The sequence below is a fragment of the Zonotrichia leucophrys genome, chromosome 1 (genome assembly GCF_028769735.1).
Source record: "Zonotrichia leucophrys gambelii isolate GWCS_2022_RI chromosome 1, RI_Zleu_2.0, whole genome shotgun sequence".
Taxonomy (NCBI): domain Eukaryota; kingdom Metazoa; phylum Chordata; class Aves; order Passeriformes; family Passerellidae; genus Zonotrichia; species Zonotrichia leucophrys.
The window spans coordinates 28,021,840-28,046,366 of NC_088169.1; the positions used below are offsets into that span (position 1 = coordinate 28,021,840).

Sequence of the window (24,527 nt, forward strand, 5' to 3'; positions counted from 1 at the left end):
AATGCACATACTGCACATATTTTAAAGCTCTTGCTATTAATTCTGCTTTATGTGACAGTAGCTTTGCAATAACCTTCCAAGCTGACACCAGCATCTTATTCTTTTTTTTTCCTAAAAAATAGGGGCACTTTACAGCAAAGCAGAGAAGTCTTATAAAGTAAGGTACTACTCCATTCTGCTTGCTGTAACAAAACCAATCATAAATGGGAAACAAGAATACTTTTATTATAAATCACATTCAATCACCCTACTGCTTAGTACTGAATAATAAATTATAAATAATTTATTTAACACCTCTTTTGCTTGCAATTCCACCCATGGAATATTAGACATTCTGTTAATTTCAGAACTGTATTCTTCTTGCAGCTTTACATGATTTTGCCTTTTTTAGGAAGGAAGAAGGGGGTGTCAAGGCAGTCTGCCATTTCCCAGATGACTAACTGCTTTACCTATAGCAGAGGGCTACTCCCCTCTGCTATGTCCAGGTCTGACTCTGTACTATTTAAACATCTCAGGGTCCTTACACTATTTGTCCTCAAGCACTCCTGTAAGACAAGGTGCTGTGGAACTCAGCTGGCAGCTCTGGAGCTGGGGCAGAGGCAACACCATTTATCAAAGAGTCGGGAGCAGGAGATGGGGCAGCACAGGGGACCAAATCCTGCTCTGGACTTGCATCCTTGCCTCAGATCACACGAAGTCTGGAGAGACACTCTAGCAGCAAGGATGCTTAGTTAAAACGGAAAATAAATGGAGCAGTTTAACTTGAACAAAAGGGAAGCATTTCAAGGCTCTCAAGCAAAACCCTCACTAGCAGCACAGTGCCACCTCAGCTTTGGATTTGCAGCCTGTTTGCTGGCTGGGTTGAGGGTCTCTGGCATTTAAGAGCCAGATACAAAAGCACAGCCAGAGAGGAGATGTCCATCTGTCTGTCTGTCCCACTCCTTTTCCTGAGTTTTTTACACTAGGCAGTCTGAAGAGAGGGAATCGCTTCCCTTGCACCAGCAGCCAACTTGCGTGCTCCTGTGGTGGCCATTAGGATGAATTCACATTCACAGGGTGACACTGAAGATTCACCTGAAGATTGTTCATCTGTCATGGGGAGCAAGATCATGCTCCTGCAGCCCACCAAAGGCCATTCTCCAATGCACCTTGGCAGGCGCCTGTTTTCATTTTTGGCGAGGGCAGGGAAGCATTTCTCTAAGAGAAAAGGAGTGGCAGGACGGAAGGAATCCAGGCCCGGAGGCACAGTGGGGTGGATCAGTGGGAACACTGCTCTGATCACCTCATCTCCACATTTGCTGCACCCTGCCAGCCCTGACAATTATGGCACCACACTTGCTGCCCTTGGCCTCAGTCACCCCACTGGCTGGCTGTGCCCCTTCTCCTTTACTTCACTTAACTGTCCTTGGTAAATGGGGCATCAGAAAGAGGCATTTCACTTCAGGAGAAGAAAACAGCTCTTTTGCCTGCACTGGGAAACCAGCCAGCTCCCATACAAATCAAAGGGAAGGGATCACGTGGATGCATTTCAATTAACTGCACTGGTGAGGCAGGCTGCAAACAGGCTTCCCTTTCAGCCAGACCCCTTCATTTATGTCTTCTCTTGGGGAGGTGGTGGTGTATTCAGCCAAATTATGTGGGGGATTCATCTCATCAGTGTCTGAAAGCTGGGAGGAGGATGTATTTGCAGAGGGCTGAATTTAGCAGGGCCATAATCTGGTGGCAAATAAGGGGAAACACAGAAAACTTATTTTCAGTCTGCTAGAGCTATGGTCTTCAAATTATTTTGATTGTGTACTTCTATCAGAAAAAAAAATAGCTCGTATCCCCAGTACAGGTACCTTTATTTATTTATAAATTATGTGGATACAGTTCCAACATCAGACAAGCAGGCTGCAGGGGTTAAAGAGCTGGTCTCAGCAACTATCATCTGCTCACTGCTGTTGGCCCATCACACAGGCTCTTATGCCAGTACCACCATCAAATACTCCAGGGCAACTTTCAGGTAACATCAGTCTCAGGAAGGAAAAAGAAAACAAAAGGAAACATAACCAAAAGAAAAACAGCACAAGGCTTCTTGCAAGCAAGAGTGTGTGCCATTTCTCAAGAACTGTTTTCCCTTAAAAGTAATTTTCAAAGCCTCTGTGGACACATACCCTTCATGAAAGGCGGCAAGGAAGGAGCATTCACAGAGATTCTAAAGGCAATCTAAATATGGGTCACATATGTGTTAAGCATATAAACAATCATGTTCAGATAAATAATTACTATCATGGGTTACCCTTAACAACCAGAAAAAAAACCAGGTCTGAAGTCAGTACTAACCTGCAGTGGGTTTTTGGCACTCTGACAATGAGCATTCCCATTTCAATTTCTATTTACTTCTAACTGCTATAAAAATAGCAAGTCATCAAGTAATGAAGCACATAAAATACTCAGCATATAAATAAGTAAACAGATATCAGGTGTGTGGTAAGGTAAAGGTCATTTTTATTTGTGTGGAAAATACAGCAAGCTTAGAAGAACAAGAGCAGTAACAGAACTAGTATTACAATTATATGTTTATTTTTTCCCTTAATTAATTCCCTTATGGTAAGTTACATGCTAATATCAATGATAGCAATAGATAAGGAAAATATAAGTACTATACAGACATTGCTTTAACCAGGAACTTCCACAGGAACTCAAAACTTATGAAATTATTTGAAAATAGTGCTGCCATACAGCGCAAAAAAGCCTGATGCACATCTTTCAGAACAAGCCTCACCACCCTAATTTGAGCATGTGTTAGCAGAAGAGATGGACAACCCCAGATGTTGTGTCTGACAAAAAGTAGAAGTTAATTCTGTGTACTAGATATTTGAAAAGAAAGAAGTTACAAAATTGACTTTTCTGCTTTCTAAGTAATACAGATCTGCAAGGATGCCAAGCTATTCTGAACACAGCCCATAACAGAATTCATTCAGGACAGCAAAAAATGCCAGCTTAAACCATCTTTATTTTATTACCATTTTTAGATAATGGTAAGGCCAGTAACAAACAATTACTAATGTTGGTGTATCAAGAAAGTACCAAATTAAATTTTAAGAAGTTTGCTTGTCTATCAAACTCCTTTTTTGGTAGCTCTGATCTGCTACTGAAAAATGAGGCATCGGTCCAACATAAAGAATAAGCCTGAGGGGAAAAAAATCTTTACTCCAAAAAAATCCAACAGTTCTTTTGACAGAAAGAAAAAGAGGAAGAAAAGCATTTTCATCTGAATGCACATATGGAAAAACAATTTGGGTTCCTTCAGACTTGGGGGGGGGGGGGTATGCAGAGGAAGTTTTAATTAAAAAAAAAAGAAAACAAAGCAGCCCAAGACAACCACAGTGAGCAGCCAGGAGCTCAGCCATAGGAGTCCAGCTCCTCAGATCCCCACAGCATCTCCCGTGTGCTCTGCTCCCTGCCCCACCCCATCCCTGCCATGCTGTGAAATGTGAGCAGGGACAATGGGGAGCAAAGCAGAAGTTTTCTGTCATTTTTAGTTCCCCCATGACTGTGAACACGCAGCCCAGGAAGAGACAGTGGGCCAGACTGGGGCCAAAGAAACCCACCAGCTACTGCTGGTGCCAACAACAGCTAGAGATTTAAAACAAAGAATTCCCACCTCAGCATGAGGAAGAATCTCTTTACACTCAGGGTGGCAGAGCACTGGAACAGGCTGCCCAAGGAGGCTGTGGAATCTCCCTCTCAGGAGACATTCAAAACCCACCTGGGCACATTCCTGTGTTCCTGCTCTTGCTGACCCTGCCTTGGTAGGGGGGTTGGACAAAATGATCTCCAGAGATCACATTCCAACCTTAAGAATTCCATGATTCTGGGATTTATGGGACACACTTATTACTGATTTTTGAGCTTTAAAGAAGGGGGGGGGGCAGTTACAAAAATGTGAAGACACTACCCATGCTAACTACTTAAAATGAGACAAAAAGAGAAAACTAACAAAAAAAAAAAGGGTGAAAACATGAATTCAGTAACTATGTAATGCCAGGCATGTATTCTAATTTCAAATCTTATCTTTCAGGCTTGGCCTCTGGCTGTTCTTCTGTGCCATTTCAAGTCACTTAAAACTTCTTGCAGTCATTGCAGATGAAGCAGCTCAGATGGGATTTGCAGGGAATCTTCTTCCCACAGCAGGAAGTGGAGACAAAGGCAGCAATAGGCAGAGACAGTTTGGGTAGAAAAAGCTGATGCAGTAAGAGAGGACTGCAGATGATGGACGGTGAGAGGGAGGGGAAGGCAATTACCATAATTGGTATTCTGGAAGCCACAGCCCATAAAGGGAAACAATGAAGTTTCATCCTGTAAAATCCAACATCCCACCAAGTCTGAATATGTTCCAGATTTATTAGTGGTTAAGAGTAGATGCTTAGAGGAAAGCACAGGAATTCCAGTAAATGAATTCAAGACAGTAATAAAGCCAAAGAAGATGACATACACCAGTATTATATGAAATACAATATGTGAAATGAAAGTGAGACTCAGGGGAGCACCTTCAAAAAAATGGTTGGAGAAATGTTTCTGAACTTCTCCTGACATGAATGAGAACAGCTTCAGATGCTCAGTGTTCCCAAAATAGGACTTGTAACCCAGGCTTCTCTTCCTGGGTTCATTACAGAAAAACAGCTTTTTAATTACCCAGATTTAAATAATCCTGAACTATTCTGTACCTCAGACTTGAAATTAAATCAGATTTTCTCAAAAAAAAAGCTCGAAGTGGCCCAAAATTCCTTTAAATTCTGTTTCTCCTGTGTCCGTGACTTGCAACCTATTAATGTCAAAAGCTATTAAAAATAAATTTAAAATTTAAATCAGCCATCAGCTTTAATCACCAGTGCCAGGAACCATGGAACACCAATTATATAGTGGAAGAGGCAAAAAAGAAGAAAGAGAAATGAAGATAAAATTTTCTTATTGTCAGAACAGCCACAGGATTTCTCACTGAATTCCTTTCAGCTAGGGGAATCTTAATAAATGTTATTTGTATGTGGATAAAGTACAATAGAAATGCATGGTTTTATTAAATTTTAAGGAACTGAGATAGGCTAACCCTGCCAATGGCCTATACCTACCCAAAGGGAGGGATGAATGTTACTGAGGGGACTGTGCTATGCTGCCATCACCTTCCAGATAGGAGCTGGAGCACAACACCCTGCTTTTGGGCTCAGAGCATCACCCTCTACCCAGGGAGGAGGCTGCTTTATCTTCAAGCCAATCATTAATGTATGCTTTGACTGCTCAAAGGAATCTTCCCAAACACAGAACAATCAGTCCAATCAAGCTGGAAGTGAGAGTATAAAAACAAAAGATTCATAAACCAGATACCACTAAGGAACAAAAGGGGCTGTTTTATCCTCCTGAGGTAGGAGATGAAATGCCAGTTACCTCATTGCTGATGCTCTTAAGAGCAAAACGTTTGGGAAAGCAAAGGCTTCCTTTGTTTTGTTTGCTGGTTGTGTGTGTTTTTAAGCTTTCTTTCTCACAAACAAACAAACAAACAACAACAAAATCTGTATACCATTCCTGGCTTGCTTCCTGACCTTCAGCAAGTTGCCATCTCCTTGAAATCACAGTTCAGAGACACAGTTTACAGATAGCCTGTGTCACAGCTTCTTGGGTGGATTCAAACATGCTGCAGCAGGATGATGCTGAGTACCAGTCCACAGAAACTTTCTTACCCTGACCAGATGTTTTAAAAAACAATTGTGGCAGGTAACCTGTCCTGCTATAAAACATACCACCATGAAGTTACCTTTGCTCTTCCAACAGCTGGCATAAATTCTGGGCTGTGTGCTCTGCCCAATAAAACACAGACATCATTTGTGCCTGTGTCTGAGCATGTCTGTCCCACCAAGTGCCATCACACAGAAGTGTGAGCCCAACCCTAAGCTGCACTTCACTGTACCAGGGTGCTTGAAAACTACCAAGATTTTTATCTTTCAGAAAGTGGCATAGGAACCAGAGTTCTTTATAGCCCAAATGAAATCTGCCAGTACTGTTAAATGGAATAAAACATATCTAAAAATGCTAGCCCCTTCTAAAAATCCCATTGCAGCAGAGTTATTCTTCTCTTTTTACTGGCTTTTAGCAATCACTGTACTTAAAGCACTCCCTCTCCCACCCCCCCCTCCCTTGACTTTTGGGATGCTACAATGGGAATGCTGCAGTGTGAAAGCAAAAGTAGTCCAATCATCTGTTTAATGTCACATTTACCTGATACTGCAAGGGCAGCAAATCTGCTCTAACTAACATTGCCTTGCAACTATGCTCTTCAGAAACTGGGTTTTCCACAAGTGTTTATAAAGGAGATAATAAAAGGCAGCTCTGAGCAATCCAACCAGGTGCTCAGCACTCAGCAGAAATCACCAGCATAAATTAATTAGAAATGCCAAAAAAAAAAAACCAACCAAAAAAAACCCAAAAAAACCAAAACAAACAACACTCACAGAGACTATTATTTCAGCAACTTAATGGATAAATCATTACAGTTGTCCAAAATCAAATCTAGTTCATAGGGAAGAAGGGGATGATACCAAATTAACAGAAATACTGCTTTTACCATTAAACCCCAATGTGCTGTTCTTAATGTCACTGAAAAATACTTGCACAATGCCAACTAAGGCAAGAAACATTGAGCAAGCAGTATAAATTCTCAGAAAACACCTTAGAAACCACAGTGACTTAGACACCGTGTTATATTCACTTTCCTTTTTTAACCTCTTCAGTACTGAACTGCCTGCCCACAGGTGATTCAGAGCTTGTGACATGCATCATAAGTTATTAAAATCCTCCTAACCAAGCTGGTGTATAAATGTCAACTTCCCTGCTGCTCTTTTATTCATGTGTATCATTCACTAACCACTGTTACAAGGCACAGCACTTCTCCCCTCCTCTCTCTTTCTTGAATGGTGTTCTCACTTTGTCAAAATTTAACTAGTGCAGAACACCACCACACCATGGGAGTGGACCAAGAGATGCCCTGACCTCACCTCTGCAGAGCCTGGCTCCCAGACAGGTCACCAGGAGTCCCACAGTCCACAGTTCCATGGACACCAATCCCACTCCAACCCCTACCCACTTGCAGCTCCACTGCCAACCCAGAGCTCAGCTCCCTCTCATGAACATAACTCACTTGCTGTAAAATTCACACCTCAGAGGGGTGTGACTGAGGACACAAAAGCCCCAGTGAACAAGAACCTCCTCCTTGCTTCCCCATCCATAACCACGTTGTCTGCACCAAAGAACAACATGCAGGCCACTACCAAGTGACTCCTGGGCTAAAAATGTAAATTAAATTACACCAGTTAGCAGTACACTGGGTTAATACACAACTTTGTAACACTCCACTGCATAAGACAGAAACCAAATTCATCTGGGCTCTGACCCTATGAGCAAGCAGACCTGTGGTGACAGTGGCTCACTCTGCTTGGCCAATTTTTGCTTTCTTTCACACATTTACATTTGCATGGCCAGTTGCCAAGCCATGCAAACCCAACTGCAGTGGAAAAAAGGCATCACAGAGATCTGTTGAAAAATGCTGTAAGTAAAACTACATAGTTTCATATATATATGTTACAATGATAATTTTTAAATTACATTCAGGTCATTTGTATTTAAAAAAGCTGAAACAGCCTTAGTTTGTATTTATAAAAATAAGTATAAAGTATACAAAATAGGTATCAAATCCAGTGTATGACAACTTCAGCTGAAGACATTTATCCATAGGCACAGGGATGTGACCCTGGCCAGGCATGGTGGTGTCACATAAGATGCTGGACCCATCTGTGTGATACCCAGCTGCTCTTCTTTAAATATGAGAAGTCAGAGATTAGGAAGATATCCTCCTCTTACAAGGCTGACCTTACTGCACCATCAATACAGAGCGAATTCAGAGCAGTGATGGTTTTGTCCCTATACCTCAGACAAAGCAGCAAGGTTTCAAAGATGACAGAACCAGTTTCCAAGTATTAGCAGGTATATTTTGTCTTATTTGGCCATTGATGTTACACTTATGGACCCTTAAGACTAAATCAAGCTCCAATAAATAGGGCAGTGGAATTTCAAATGGCTTTGAGGAAAATTGGTTAAGACTTGCTGTCTTAACTGTATTAGTTTAACACTCTAACCTCTCGAATTTGCACGTTATCAGAAACATTAAACAGTGAGAGGTCACACACAGTCATTTCTTCATCCCAAACAATGTGCTGAAGGTAATCAAACTGGTATAGAATTCTCCATTTATATGCATACAGTCTTGAGGAATTGTCACAAAGCTTCATTCATCTATTTCTGTTGCAGTTAATAACAGACCCCTGCAGATTTGAAAGGAACTGGATTGTAAGGGGTCATGCAGGCAGTAACTATGCAGAGAGCTCTAGTGAAGCAAGCAGTAGCATCCTGGCCAGCTAGCTGGAACTGAGCTCAGCTTGGCTCTTCATAACTACTGAATAAGCCAACAATCCCTGACTTCAGCAGTTTCCTCTCTTCTCCCCCTGCACATAAGTTATGAGTACAACTGGTTCACAGCACAGCAGCATGCCTCTGTGATGAAGAGAAAGCCACTGCTGCAGTGTGGGTTGATGAAGCACTGAAGATGTGTGTCCTCTGTAAAAGTACACATTTTTTAGCACAGCAAATGTGTTATTTACAGAAGCAAAGAAACAAGATACAGCTGAGCTATTAGGAAATCCAACATCATAGTATGCAGGTATAAGGTAATAAAAATATAAGATAGGGTAGGTATAAGGTAATATAGGGCAATAAAAAATTATAAGATACATAAGAAAAAAGACTTTTCTGGTGCTGAGAAAAGATAGGTGGCCAGGAATGCTCCCACACCCATGTTACTATGCAGGCTGCCAACTACTGCCTTGTGTTTGGATGCTTCCCGATGCTGCTACTTGCTTTCCTCAACTCCTTTGTTACTTACATGGAGCAAACTTTGCATGTTGGTGCAGGAAGCCCAGGAAGATGGACATGGCAGGAAGGACTGTAGCCTTTACCACCCACTGAGCAACCATTTGGGACTCCTCCCTGGCTGAGCTGTGCCACGCCACACCATCAGCTCCGGTACCAGCATCCTATCGAGGGCCAGCTGCAACTTCCCAGCATCCAGGACAACAATGTCAAAAGACCAATTGTGGAGGTGACAGGCTCCAAAGCACCCCTTGCCACAGTGCTTTTGGTGCCACACCATCATCTGCCAATGTTTTAAAATCTTAATTCCTGATGGTGCATTTCTTGCCTTGGAAAGAAAGACTTCAGAAGTAGCACTCTGTATTTGTTTATATGCCTGACCAAGCAACTGCTAATAGTAATTTGGAAACAACACCCTATTGCAACACCTGCTTGTACACAATGAACAGAGTTAAGGTAAAATTTATGACAGAATCACTTAAAAAAAAAAAAAAATCTGTATTTTCTCCTGCTACTCTTCTTACCTGTGTGGTTGGTTTAAATATTTTATGTGCCAGATAGATGTATGTTACAGAAAAGGCTTATAAAGAGAATACAGAACACACATGCACTCAACCCTCACATAAGCCACTAACTGTGAGGGTGAATGCAGGTCCTGCTAACTGAGGACATGTGCTTTGCACTTGAGTCCTTGGCTTCAAGGAAATTAAAATTTAAACTCATAACTTGACCTGAGTGAACTCAGGAATTTAACTTAAGGGCTCTGCATGAGCATGAGGACTGTATTGTCTTCAGATGAAATGAATTGACTATTTTTACTTAGATACATTTCACTGTCTATCAATTTCTGAAAAGCAAATGTCCTTTCTAAACATTTTTATTGTTTACTTTAAGATAAGAATACATGAAACAAACATGATCTCCTTGTCCTCCCTGACTTCTCTTAATACTGTAAGGAAAATAGTATAGGAAAAAATTTTCAGTTAATGCAATTCTGTTAATGCCCTCACAACACTTCCACTTGACCACCAATTCAGCACTAAAACATGAAAAATTGGATACTGACAGCACCAATGCTTTTGCTTTATTAAACTTTAAATCAACATGAACTTGATGCCACAAGACCTCTGTGGTATTAAAAAAAGCATTTTTTTAACTATGGATTTTTTCACAATTAATTCGGGTAGACCCTGCCTTCCTTGCATCTCCAAGATCAACTCCAAGAACGTTACTATTTAAACCACAAACACAGAGCTGTTCTATGATTTTTTCCAAGTTAAAAAAACCCTTTGACTTGGAACTAAGGCTCTGCTCATTTTGCATTTGCTTTCATGACAAAGGATTAATGATAGGTTAAAAAATCTGGACTCAGCAGCTTTTCACTACATTCCCCTCCCTCTGTGGCAGGGACAACCAGCAAATACCTGGCAATGCAAACCAAGGAAGGAACATTACTCAATATATAAGAGAAAAATCCTCTGCTTGACATTTGTACCAACAACACCCTTCTTGCCTACACAGGCTGGACACTAGAAGACAGCTTTCAGTGGTGCAGTTCCTCCTCTGGGAGAACAGAGCCCTTCTTCCCACAGAAAACCTCCCAGGCCACATTGCCACCACCTCAGCCACCCTAGTGATGGGCTGGGATGGCTACAGCTGCTCTGCTGGGCACACAGTGACTGAGATCCCAGCATCTGCCCCATCCCATCCCTGAACTCCAGTGCTTGTTTTTGCACATGCATGGACATAACACTGCTGCATATTTTTAACTGCGTGCTATTCGACTTTACAGAAAATCCATTATTGAAATCAAGCCACTACACAACTAAACATTACCAAAATCCATCAGGTAAAACTCATTAGACCACTTTTACCTCACACAACACAAAATACTCATTATGTAATCCTGGCTTCCTTGGGAATCTGTCCTGCCTGAAACCACCCTGAAAAGACACCCGTATCACACAATGACATTAAACTTCTTCAATGTCACTTTCAAGTACAAGCTGACAAAGCTATTCATAAATTAATAAATAGCCCAAGGTGACCAGAAAGATTTCTCATGAAACCTGAGCAGTAATGCAATATTACTGTTCCTGGATCCTTTGCCATTTTATCATCCACTAGTAATTCTCCCAAGGGTGATGTCAAGGATCCTCTTAACTGTACTGTTTGCCCACCTCTGCATGGTAATGATAAAAATATTGATTTTCACATTTGTGACTCAGATGCAATTTGACACAAGAAGTCCAAATTATTTCCCCCTTGCAGTGCATCAGCAATCACAAGCACAGAGAGCTTCACTCACATCAAAATGAAGCAGACTCATTAATACATGACACTGGAAACAATGCTTCATTTGCCCTGTACTTTTCAAAATGAAGGCCTGGTCCAGCAGCAGATTTTAATGCAGGTTGTGGAGGGGATAAGAGAATGGTTTGGAAGACAGGTCTGCCTTGGGCAGGGACATCTTCACCTCGACAGGATGGGTCTGAAGAGCAGCAGCTGCAGGGTGAGATTTGCCTCAGGTATGAGCTGACACCAAGGAGAATCCCACCTTTCCTTGAGAATCCTGACACATGGAACACCCCACCACCCTTGGAAACCCTTGGATCCCCTCCAGGTCCTGCTGGAGTGAAGTTTGATAATTCCTATCCTGCATGTGACAATAAGGAAAATGTGGCTTTCAGTCTTAGACAAAGTTTGAAATTTTGACCTTCAGGCTTACACCACGAGTAGCCACCAGCAATATCCCAGCCCTCCTCCCTCACTTCATCTCACTGCAAAGCTGTGGCACAACTCATCTCTCCACCACCCAAAGCTAAACCCCACATGGTGACCAGACAGCCCTGTGCCAGTGCCTGAAGACATCCAGCTTCCAGCATGGCATTAAGTGAGGCTGTACGAACCATTTCAGAAGGGACATCACTTGACCAGGATGCCCATGGAGAAGGGAGCCTTTTCACTTTGAAAAGAGAGAAATTTTAACAGTGAGAGAATGCAGCACAGGGGGATTCATCCCAGGGCTGTGAGCCCTTTAGTTCCACCCCACCCCAGACTGACCTGCCTCTGTGCGTTTCTTGTGTTTATTTTTTTTTTTTAATGTGAACCTGAAACAGTTCTTCAGTGTTTGAATGAGCAGGGAATCAGCAAAAAGAATAAGACCTACTGGCCTTAGAATAGCAGTTTATTGTTAATTGTTTGATATAATTCATTCTCGGATATGATTACAGAAATCACACTTCTTTGCTGCACAATAGCAAATGAGCCCACTAATAGGGCAAAAGGAGGTAGATTTTTTTCTGGGAGATAAGCACTTTCCTAAGTAACACCTACCCTGAGGATCATATTTATACAACTATTTCAACAAACAAGACTTTTGAAAGTCCGCTATAATCCATTAAATAAGAAAAGATCAAAGAAACTAGCAGGAAGGCCAGGATGCAATCAAAATATTTGATCAGCGAGCGGTTTTGTATCCAAGCCATAAACTCAAGGGCATTTCAGTGGAAGCTGTGGGAGGAGAAGCTGCTGTAAGCACCTGGAGATTATGTGGTCATGGCAGATGGAGCCCCTTAGGGGAATCCTCACACCCCACTGCCATCCCTGCATCCCTCCCTGCACAGGACACCAGCAGCACCCACCATCCCCAGCTTCCCATCATCTTCAGTGCAGCTATGTTAAACAACCAAGGGTGGAAATTGTACTCGCTCTCCTAAATCCCACCACCTCCCCCGCTAAAGTTAAATATTTGGCCTTTGGTTTAAACTAAATGGATTTTTGTTTTTCCTTTCAGAGCGGTCTCACGATCTCCGTGTGACCCCGGTGGGAGGACAGAGGGAGGCAGGGAGACCCCACCGTGCACTCAGAGCACTGCCAGAGCCCAGGGAGTGTCAGCCCACTCAGTAGCAGAGATGAGTGTAGTAAACTTTTAAATACTTCCTTTCCCCCTTTCTTTAAGAAAAAAGAACAAGGAAAAAGATACTGATATGTTCTGATTTCCTCCTCACACCCTTCTTTTTTAAACACATACTTAGCAAACATTAAACAACTACATATTTGGATGCAACTCAAGCTAAACAATAGCTTTGATAGCTTAATTTTGGAAAGAAAAAAAGCAAAGTCTCACTTTCTTGAAAGGCTTTACTTTTACTTATTTGTATATTCCCTAGGTTATCAGCACATTTCCCTTTGCTTTCCTGAGAGCAATATACATGTCCTTGTAACCGGAGAAGTATGGGAAATTCTGGAAACATCCAACTGTGTAAAAACACTTAAGAGTTCAGACACTCTAATACAAAACAAGTACCTCTCTGAAACAAACATCTCCAGATGTTTTAACGTATTTTTATATATAGATAGATATATATATAAGATGTGACTCAGGCACAGAAAGCCAAAAGAATGTTCTCATTTCCTGAGATTGGCCAACAAAAAGGAAAAAAAATGTGAATGAAGGAACAAAGACTCAAAAGTCAGCTTTTTCTTAACAGCAGCAGCTTTAAAATGTTCCATTTCAAATCTTTTTTCATATAATCAGAATATTGCCTCTCTCTTGCAACTGCATAGACTCACAAAAGGAAGCACAGAAAGGAGAAAAAATGTTTTCTGGGTTGTTTAAAGTACTACAGAAATGTCTCATTAGAGGAGTGTCTGTCCTTTTTTCAGTTGCAGTGAAGCTGATCGACACCTCCCAACAAGCCCCTCTCCCACAGCTTGGGAGGACACAGGGGCTGAGAAAAAGCCAGCAGCTCTCTGTGTCTGCATGGAGAGCTCAGCCTGCCAGAGCTCACAGCAGATCTTGTTCCATTTTTTTTCTGACAGTACAAGCGGGTACAAACAGCTTCCAGTTCCTCTGGGACCTGAAAGCAACGGGTGAAGAAAGCCCATGGGCATCTCCAGATCATGAAGTCTCATCATAGCAACAAACATCAGGTAGATTTAAACAGGCATCAAGATGTGTCACTGTTCTCTGTGCCCTTTCTAACCATAAACTACATGTCAGGAGGGTAGGACACGAGATTTCCTTCCTCTGAGTCCTTTGAAGGTGAATTTCCGCAAACCAATTCAGTGACAGCTGTGACAAAACCACTGCTGGGGTGGTTTCCCTTCAGACAGAGCAGTAGGAGGGGACAGCAAGCTGCAGAGAGAACAAACCCAAGTGCACTTCCCACAGCAGAAAGCGAAATTGCCCAGACAATCCTTCCACAACACCTGCAGGCAGGTGGGTGCTGCTTCTTCCAGTGCAACAGAGCATGGAGTCCCAACCCTGACACCGCACCCAGGGCAGCCACAAGCAGTCCCCAGACCCAGCCCAGCCCACCACCAAACACTGCTCCCTCCTTCTTCAAATCCCCAACACCTTGTCACAGAACTCCACTTTTCACACTGCTCTCTGACAAAATGGGTATTGCCACCTTTCCCAAGTTCTTTCCCATGGACATCACTGCCACCCACAAGATCAAGGATTGATCCAGACTGAGACGAACTCAGGCTGCTGTGCCAATTCAGCCTTGACTCCGCAGGGGCCTTCCTGGGTGGCACCCCGGCTCCCCTGCCTGCCAAGAGTGTTCTGCATTCCCAAATCAGAGGTGCAGTGTGCCAGGAGACACCAAAGGAGGGCTCAGGGATGCTCTGTTCTGCGAGGCAGCAGGCTGACAGCCAGTTCCTTGCCCTGGCCAGGCAGCACCCAGCCCCAGTGGGGATGGCCATGCCTCCATAAGAGAGTTCTTGCAAAGTATCAAGGTCCCTTTTTTTCCCTCCCAGGGTGGATTTGAAACTAATTCTCTGTGTGGTTCCCTCTCCCCACATCAATCCCACAGCTGCTGAATGTCAGTGTGGGCTCTGGACTGAAGCCAGTTTGCCATGTTGCTGCCTCCCAAATATTTCCAGGCTTTGCACTGCTTTGCTGTGGTCTTTCCCAGTGTCCCCAACTATAATAAAACAACATATTAATACACAAAACCCTTTTAATTTTGAGCACAGCAGCTATTCCATGCCGCCATGGCCACCCAGGAAATGTTCATAAAGTCATTACAATGCCTTAGCTCCCCAGCTGATCCACATCAATTCCCCACCCATGATGCAAGAAATATCCCTCCCCTGGTTTTAACTCTACTCTTCACACCAGTTTAGGTTTCACTCAGACAACACCCACCAGTGTGTTTTCAGTTCTTCAAACTATTTAATGCAACCAGTGTTTGAAACAACGCTAAATCCACATGATTAAGGACCCACCATCTCACTGAATTCTACAGAAGTGGCTGGTGAGATTTTTAATAAATCAAAAAGTGATAAAAATAAATCAAAAGCGATGAAAGAAAGGACATCCAAGCTGGAATTCAAGAACTTCTTATTTAACATATAAAGAAAAGCAATCAATATGAAAAATGCAGAGCATAAAACCTCCTCCTGGGTGCCAACCATGTTGTAATGCTATTTTTCATGCACTATAGGGTGCTCCAGACTATGCCTTTTTGGCAGAGGAACATGGTTTCAGGCTGTAGAGGAGGTCCACTTTGTCCATATTTTGTCATTGGCCACACTATCAGCTTCTGGCATCCTGCATATTGCTGACAGCCTCCAGATGCTGAGACAAATTCAGCAAACTGTTTGACATAAAGAGCTGCTATGGTACACAAAACCATAGGAATTACAAGGAAATTACAGTATCCTGATTTTTTTCCCCCCTGCTTCTATCTGCTTAAAAAAGAGAAGTCAGCATTTTCATAAAGACTTACACACCACAGGAAGGAAAATGCTGAAATAATTGCAAAGAAGCATCCTAATTGGAAGAAAAATATTAACCCCAGGGCACAGTCCCCTGCTACATTTTCCCTAATTGCCAGACTGAATGAGGGCCTTTCACCCTTTCTGCCCCAAGAGCAGCACTTGTGCACAGGCTGTTAGGGGTGACGTGCTCTGTAGCACATCCCAACACAACAAGCACAGCAGACCACGTACACGGCTGCTTGGTTCACACCAGGCATAGCTTAGACAAGGGGAGGCTTTGGCTATGAAAATGTGACTGTCAGTTTCATTTTCCTTGTCATCAGCACTTGCCATCATGGGAAAACCTGACACGAGTAATTTCCCCACTGACTATCATGCTGCTTTTAGCACAGCTAATAATTAAAGCTTCCCTATATTGAAAAGTAATAAGAGACTGCATTATGCTACAGAGTGAAAAACTTTTGAACTGGGCTTTGGAGGAGAACAAAGCACAGACAAATCAGGATGTGTAACCTGACACACAGCATGAAGCCACAATTGCAGGAGCTGAAAACATTGCCTTAAGTGCTCCAATAATAAATATTTCACTGCAACTTGAAAAAGAATTTGTTAACTGTGCAAATCACCCTCTGTATATCGCAGACCATTAATGGTTCCCCTGCAGTAACTGTATGGAACAAGTTCTAAGAAAAAGACCTGTGCACTACAACTGAGACTAAACTACAGCACCACATTTAGCTTCTTATTTAGAATCCCCTATCAGAGCCAGTAACACCATGAAGTGCCCCTGTTTTTCAGCTTCACAGTCTACAGTGGAATAAGAACTGTAAATCCAATGAGTCTGTACTAGTTTTTCAAGTGTAGTTATACTTGGAGTAAAGAGGACCTGGCTTTTTCCAGTATTTGCTGCATGCTGGCCTGTATTTCTTGCTACAAAGAAAAACTCTGTTTGTTCTAGGAAACTACAAAAGCTTAAGATAATAATGGCTCTGAATGGAGAAGCCAATGTTTTTCTCTGAACCACATATGAAACTTATTCCAATGATAACACATCAAGATGAGTTCAGCACAACCAGCTGGAAAAGCTGCCCACAAAACCCAGAGGACATTTATAAAGCAAGCAGGCATTGCCACAATGAGCTATCAGCCCCAGGCAGCACACCAAGCAATCCTGAACAGCCCACCCAGCACCGACCCTCTGCACATCCCTCCTTACCCAGATCCCTCTCTTCCAGGACAGAGTCTGGTCTCCCAGCGTGATTCTGAGCGACAAAGCTGTGCCTCAGTAAGCACTGTGCAAGTGACAGCACCAGCCTCCAAGTTCCTCTAGTTGCAAAACAAAAGCCACATGAGTGGCTCAAGTTCAAAAAGCCTCCATAAAACAAAGGGAGAGGGGAAAAAAAAAGTTAAAAAGAAGAGCATTTCCTTGCGCATACCTGCTGACCAGATGTCTGCTGCTTTTCCATATACCAAATCTAGAGACCTCAGATCAATGTTTCCTTTTTTGTTTTCTTCACCAAAAATCAGATTACTTAAACTCTCTAAATCAGACCCAAAAGTCAAGATACAAAACGCCTTGAGAATTTCAGCTTGTGGAGGCCTTTGAGATCACTTTACATTTTGTCAAAAAGTAGGTTTGAATGAAATAGTCATATTTTTAGTGGGTTTTCTAAATCCAAAGAATCAGAACAAGAAAACACACTCATTTTTAATTTTCCCTCCTTGTATTTTACAAAATCTAAATGCATTTTCCAAGAGCCCTGCCCCTTTGTTTTGACTTCAGTGGACTGGAATTGTGTATAGAAAACCCCCTCTGAAGGAGCTGACTCCACAGCCTCTCCCCACTGTGCCACCCTGCCAGATGAGCAGCCCTGCTGTCCAGGCCAGCACCTCCCTCTGCTCCCTCCAACCAAGCCTCTGTGACAATGAACCACACAGCACCTCCACTTCCCTGACCACAGCACAGCCCCTTGCCCTCCATTCACCCCAAAAGAATGGTGAGAGGAACAGAGGAAGCCAGCCAGTTTAGCCAAGGGGCCCCACGTCCAGCCTTTACTGGGCAAACAGTTTTTATGTGGGGCACACCAGCAGCAGCAGCACCCCAGGCTGACTCTCGGCCACGGGAGGATTTGCTTGGCCAGGAGGCAGCATGATTGCTCGTGCTGCTGTGAAAGGATGCTTGAGCCACCAGATGTACCCTGGATGGCTCTGCTGCCACCAGTGTTTCCCAGGGAGTGCTGGCCAGGCTCATGCTGCTGCAGGTAACCTCCCTGCTACTCCACCTCTGCAAGTTTCTGCAGGCGGGGGCTCTAATCTGACTTTGTCCCAAAATCTCTCACCGTGCCAGGGGTGTAGCTTAGCTCATATCCTTGGAAGCGTGTACCAGCAGGGCAGCTGGCCCGCTCCCTGACAACTTCAGCAGAACAGATGCCAAATATGCAATTGCTCTGTTTACCTGGCCAGAGAGGCGGCTCAGCCCCAGCACCTGTGTGGGGCCGAAAGATACAGAGCACAGACTGACGCTGGCAGCACAAATACTGACAACTGGCCACTTTCAGGAATGCAGAAAGAATCCTGGCCTGGAAGCATCTACCACCCACTATGAAAAGCAAGTGGCTGTTGGAAGATCTGAAGAAAAAACAGTCACCCACAGTACATGTGGACACCTGAATCACATTATCATGTTTTTCTAAGCATGTGGCTGCACTGCAGCTGGAGCGAGAGCTGGTCAAGGCTGGTGAGATCCTGCCCAGGACATCAGAGCACTGACCCTGCAAGCAGAGCTGGCTCACCTCGCTCAGGATGGCACCTCTGTAGCCCGAACTCAGCCTGACTTTGCAACTGACACGGTTTTTCTCCAAAGGTACGGCAGAGAGCTGGAGGAGCCTGCACAAGTCGGGCATGGGAAAGATAAGGCAGTCTTGGGACAGGCTAAAGTTTTGTGCCAGCAGCCGTCCTATACCTGCAGTCCAAGGCAGCCACAAAATCAGTCTTTGTCCTTCCCTCAGCTCCAGGTTTTGACCTATTAGCACAACACTTTGCCAAGTGCTTTAATTAGGGCCATTTCTTCCCAAGAAACAACTGCACAGGGCGAGGCTTTGAAACGCTGAGCAATGAGCAGAGCAGCCTTTGCTTTCCGTAGTCTACCCCATTAACCCGTCCCCAAGACAGGACTACTCGCTAATTGTGGGATATGCACAAAACGTCGCGAATCTCACCACATCCACACCCGAGGTTATTTAGTGTGATGCTTTTAACAGAGCCACCACCCGGACAGGGCGCCTTTTAACGCACGGGGCATCAGAGGCGCTCCCGCCGCTGCCGGGACGTGCGAGCGCAGGTCTGGGTGTTTTTCCCGATCGTGCACCGAGGGCACAGGGCCCGCCCCAGCGCTCCGAGCGAGCGCCGAACGCCGAGGAGGGATTGCGGAGAGAAGGGAATTCCTGCACTGCCCCTCGCTGCCGGGGCTGCCGGGACGGGGAAAAGTTTGCCCGTGGAACGCACACTTCACAGGGGGAGCGGCAGGGACAGCCCGCGCGGCTGCGGGCCCCCCGTCCCCGCGGCGGGACCCCAGCCCGACCCCGCTGCAGCAGCGGGAAAGCGCCTTTCCCGGGCAGCAGCCGGTGACAGCGGCCCGGCCGAGACAAAGCGCCGCCCTCGGCAGCCGCCCGCCGCGGGAGGCGGGACGGGACGGCGCGGGCGGCCCCTGCGCCTCTCCTACCTGTTACAGTTGATCCCCGCCGCCGCCGCCGCCACCCCCAGCATCCCGGCGGCCGCCGCTGCCGCCGCTCCCGCCAAGCGTTCCCCACCGGCGGCGGGCGGGGCCTCGCCGGCCGCGGTAATGGCGCTGGGGGCCCCGCCGGCCCCGCCCGCCGCCAGGGGGCGCGCTCCGCCCGCGCCGCGCCCCGCCCGCTGCGCCCTCGCGCGGGGAGAGAGGGAAGGGCACCGGCGGGAGACGGGATCGCACTGCCCCGGCCGGGAAAGAGGGGAGGCACCGCCGGGAGATGGGATCGCTCCACCGGGACATGGGATCGCACTGCCCCGGCCGGGAAAGAGGGGAGGCACGGCCGGGACATGGCATCCCACCGCTCCCGGCCGGGAAAGAGGGGAGGCACCGCCGAGACATGGGATCGCTCCACCGGGAAATGGGTTCCCACAGCCCCGGCCGGGAAAGAGGGGAGGCACCGCCGGGACATGGGATCGCACTGCCCTCCCCGAGAAGCGGACCGGAGTCACTGCCCAGAGCTGGGATCCCCCTGTCCCTCCCATGTGCTTCCCGCTGGACCCGCGGGAGAATCGTTCGCCTCCTCTGTCCGCCCTGCGGGAGATGCTGGGGCCGGAGCGTCCCGCAGTTATGTGAAATAGGTGCCTCCTCGGAGCGGCTGGTGCTGGTTTCGTGTTTTTCGGCTTTTTCTTCTTCTTCTTCTTTTTTCTTTTTTTTTTTTTTTTTTTTTTTCGGAACAGAAAATTGCTGTCTAAACAATTCCAAGTATTTTCACTGTTTCCTACACGTGGTTGGGTAGTGCAGGATAATTTGTAGCAAGAAAGCTCTCACCACACCTTGGGGTGCCAAATATGCTTAGGTGAGTTTTGCTGGAGCCAGAGTCCGGTATAGATCAACATTATTTAAGAATTCAACAGCGTTAATAAGCAACAGTGTGGGGAAAGACTAGCACCTCGCTCATGCTCATTAATGTATAAAGTAAATGTAAGAAAGTTACCTCCAACAGTGCCAAACCTTCCACTTCACTTGGAGAGAAGCGACCTCCTTCCAAATCAGGGAATGTTCAAAGGCAGACTATGGACAAATGAAAGGAGCATAACAGAAAAGGTGATATTATTGAGCTGTCTATATCACCACCCATTGCTGTCCTCAATATCAGAACAAGGAAGTGGCGGGTTGGAATGAAAAATGCAAATATTTGCCTGCCAGGATTAAGGAAATATCTATATGGCTCCAAGAAGACAGCCCAAAGGAATGTGTTAAGCCAGTGAAGATCAGCAGAGACAGGGATGAGTGAGCACAGATAAGAAAGAATAATTAAAACATGGAGCACCTCCACTTTGGTATCCATCAGAAACAGGAAAATAATGTAATTTTTGGGGATTATGATGCACAAAAGGTATTTGATGGCAGTGCCAGAAGCATGGTTCTAGAGAGGACTACAGCTGTAGAAACACAGACTGTCTGTAGTACTTTTGTTTGTTTATTTGTTATTTTTCTCCTTGGCAGGGTTCAGTTTTGCTTGCCAAGATGAGGAATCAAACACAGCAAGACTTTAGCATCACAGAGAATACATTTCTGCAATAAGGAGGAAAATAGTGTATATGGCTGAAAAGGGAAGGGATGATAAGCCAAAAGAGGGGGATGTGATCCTTCTCCTTTACTCTGCACTGCTCAAGTCACACCTGGAGGGCTGAACCCAGTTCTGGGCTTCCCAGTACAAGAGAGACATGGAAAAAGCCCATGAAATGGGCACTCATATTTTTTAGAGACTAGAGTACCTCTCCTGTGAGGAGAGACAGAGAGCTAGGACTGCTCAGCCCAAAGAAGAGAAGGCTCAGAGACATCTTACCAATTCATAAAAATATCTGAAAAGAGAGGGTAAAAAGGAGGACAAAGCCAGTATTTTTCAGTGGAATCCAGTGACAGGAACAGAGGCAGGGGGAACAGACTGAAATATAGGAGGCTCCCTCTGAACATCTGGGAAATTTTTGCTGTGAGAGTGAGTGAACACTGGCAGAGGTTGTCTGTGGAGGCTGTGGATTCTCCACCCTTGAAGGTACTCCACAGCCATCTAGATGTAATTCTAGGAATCTGGTTGTAGGTAGCCATGCTTGAACAGAGAGGTTGGACAAGTGACCCCCAGAGCTACCTGCCAACCTCAACAATGGCATGATTATGTTGAAAAACCAATCACACCACCCCTCCTCAATTAAAAAAAAACAAAACAAAACCCACAAAATAACCAAACCCAACCCCAAAACGCCCACCCATTTTCATGAGTCTATCAGCAAAGGTTCCTTATATCACCTAAAGAAGTAAGTGCTCATTCTGTGCCAGCTGAAGGTAATACAACCCTTTTGGTTTATTCTAATCTGCTTTGGGCAGTCTGCCATTACTTGTAGGCAGCTTCATGAATGCCTTTAATTAACCTCAGCTTGTCTGCAAGGATCTCAGGGTCTCTCTCATTGCTGATCGGGCTGGGGAGCTGTGTGAGGTGGCTGTCCCTGGCCAGCACCTCTGACCAGCACAGCCTGACGGGGCAGGGAGGGGGCTGGGCAGGTGTGCAACTACCAGGGCCGCAAACTTCAAACCAGTAAATTCTGGAAATTATTAACAGGCAGTGCCAGCCAACAAGCGCAGCCGTTGTGGCGCTTCCTTTGGAGGGCACTTTAATAGATTTAACAGCGAGTGAATTGCATCATGTACAGTTTTCCAGGGCTTTTAAAGATGAAATCCCTAAAGCCTGGTCTGCTAGCAATATAATCTCAAAGTAGCAAAGGCATTCTCATAGAGAGTGGGAGAGCCTTCCCCAAACATGTTCAAATGCCAAACACTAAGTACTAGCAGCTTTTGGAAACACTAAGTACCAAGAAAAGCCAGGAATTCAGTTTCACAGTTTCCCTCCCCAGGCTGTCTGCACTTTGCAGCAAATTTGCGCCTTGGGGCTGATTTAAATTTTTGTTTTGTCTTGCTTCACAACAGAAATAACAATTCTTAATTGTTATTAATTATCCATTACATAGTATTAGACCATGCTGGCATTCTAATTAACTTGTAAAATTCAGTCCAGAATACTCAAGCAAGTAATTTAATAGGATTCACAATACACACACCACAGACTCATAAGGAGATCATTCCTTCCATTCCAGTATAATGCAGCCAAATGACGATTTTCTTCCTATGCAGTTTAAAGAAAATATGGTAATCTGCCTACTTATTTCAGCTTACAAACCCATCACAAATTTTAACATTCTGCTGCTACTGCACTTGGCATCAGGTACAGAAGTGCTATTATCCCCAGCAGGCAAGTCAGGAAATAGAGACAGAGACACTGAAATTAAATTCACAAAGGAAGCATGTGGCAAAGCAGGGAATTTGGACTGCATGTCTCCAGACCAGCATATTAATCACAAAATTAATGCTGTTTTTTTTTACTTTCATCTCTCCCTATGAGACCAGAGTAAAATGCAGTTTTAAGTAGGCATATGCTTTTGATGTTCTGTTTCCAGACTATTTTACATTTTCCATCACTGTTGAAATGATGCAGTACAAACTTATTGTACTGCAGTTGGCAGTGACACTTTAGTGACATGGACTCAGCAGTGCCAGGTTAACAACTGGACTCTGATCTTTGAGGTGTTCTTCAACCTAAATGATTCTGTCACTCTAAAGTGACAGCACAGAGCCTTTACCTATTCAGAGCTAAATGCATGATTGGCTTTGCTGACGTTGAACAAGCAATATTGGCCATTATTGTAGGCCTGGGGAAGAAGTGAGAAAGGAAGGGTTATTGAAGACAGATGAGAAGGCAGCTGCTTGGTCAAAGAATTTGACTGCCTGTCTCCAATCACAAATATCAGCATCTTTACATCAAGTTCTTTTTCTGGAAATGAAAAAGTATTTTGTAAGTAACTTCTGACTGTGGTATTTGCTCGAGCTTTTGCTTTCTTCCGACTTCACGCAACTGCAGATGGTAGATTCATAGAATGGTTTGTGTTGTAAGGGACCTTAAAGATGATGTAGTTCCAACCCCCTGCCACAGGCAGGGATGTCCTGTACTAGACCAGGTTACTGAGAGCCCCATCCAACCTGGCTTTGAATGCTTCAAGGGATGGGACATCCACAGCTTTTCTGGGCAACTGTTCCAGGGCCTCACCACCCTCATAGTAAAGAATTTATTTCTAATATCCAATCTAAGCCTATTCTGACTCTGAGAGCCTGTTAGCAGAGCAGCCCCATGATGGTTTACCTTCATATAATCAATGGATTTAAATTGTAAACTGTGTCAGTGTGCATGTCACACCTCCAAAGCTATGAAGCTAAAGCAACAGGGAAGGAAACTTTGACCATGTAAGTAGGAATAATTTTTAAACATGGTGTGTCTAGCTAAATATTCTTAGCAAAGCTGTTAATGAATTAATGGGTGAAAAATTATTTAAGTTTCACATTTTTGTTCATTATTAACTCCACTAATCAATTGAATAAATAAGTTTTGACCACTATTTGATATCACTAAAAGACATTGCTATTATTAAAAAAAATATGTAGTTTGCTCAGAACACCAGAAGACATCTTAGTGATCATTCTGACATCCATATAAAAGAAGTCAGATTTCTGCTTCATGCATTTTAGGCACACCTAGTATATCTGGCATCACTTTTTCTTGGAAGACGGAAGGAGACTGCAAAACTAAGGATATAAATTTTATTGATCAATCTCAAACTTCTGGAAAATTGATCAATAAATTTCCATATTTAGCAGCATAAATTTCTGCTTCATGACAAGATCAGTACTTGTGGAGACACAGAAATGGCCAAAGTAGAAACTTACAGCAGCACCACAAAACAGATACTTTAAGAAATAATGACTCTTGGAGATCATGGTATTACTCTCACATTTTTTATAGTAAAAGTGTGTAATTTTTCTATTTCAAGATTTTGTCACTGCAATTCCCATCTTTCCCAGAATGTTATAAACTTATCCTTAGCTTTTCTGCATTTTCTGAAAATCCTCTTCCTGCAAGATTTCCACTACCCCCCACCACTGCAATCTACTGGTTTAACCAGTTTCCAAGAGAAAGGCTGGTGGGTAGTCAGAGGGCAGGGACAGA

The 24,527-nt window shown here is 44.3% G+C and overlaps 1 protein-coding gene across 2 annotated transcripts in view; it reads right to left on the reverse strand.

Moving 5' to 3' along the window:
- Positions 1 to 19,536, reverse strand: part of LIMS1 (LIM zinc finger domain containing 1) — a 67,564-nt gene extending 48,028 nt beyond the window's left edge. The window contains exon 1 of one of the 2 annotated variants that reach the window (XM_064709972.1): positions 16,907 to 16,981. Coding sequence is in view for 1 of the 2 variants with exons in the window: in XM_064709962.1 (XP_064566032.1) it covers positions 19,412 to 19,455 (44 nt within the window). In the remaining variant the exon portion in view is untranslated. Of the gene's footprint in view, positions 1 to 16,906; positions 16,982 to 19,411 lie in introns of those variants that run through there. The other variant, XM_064709962.1, reaches the window with a different exon arrangement.
- Positions 19,537 to 24,527: the final 4,991 nt, after the last annotated feature.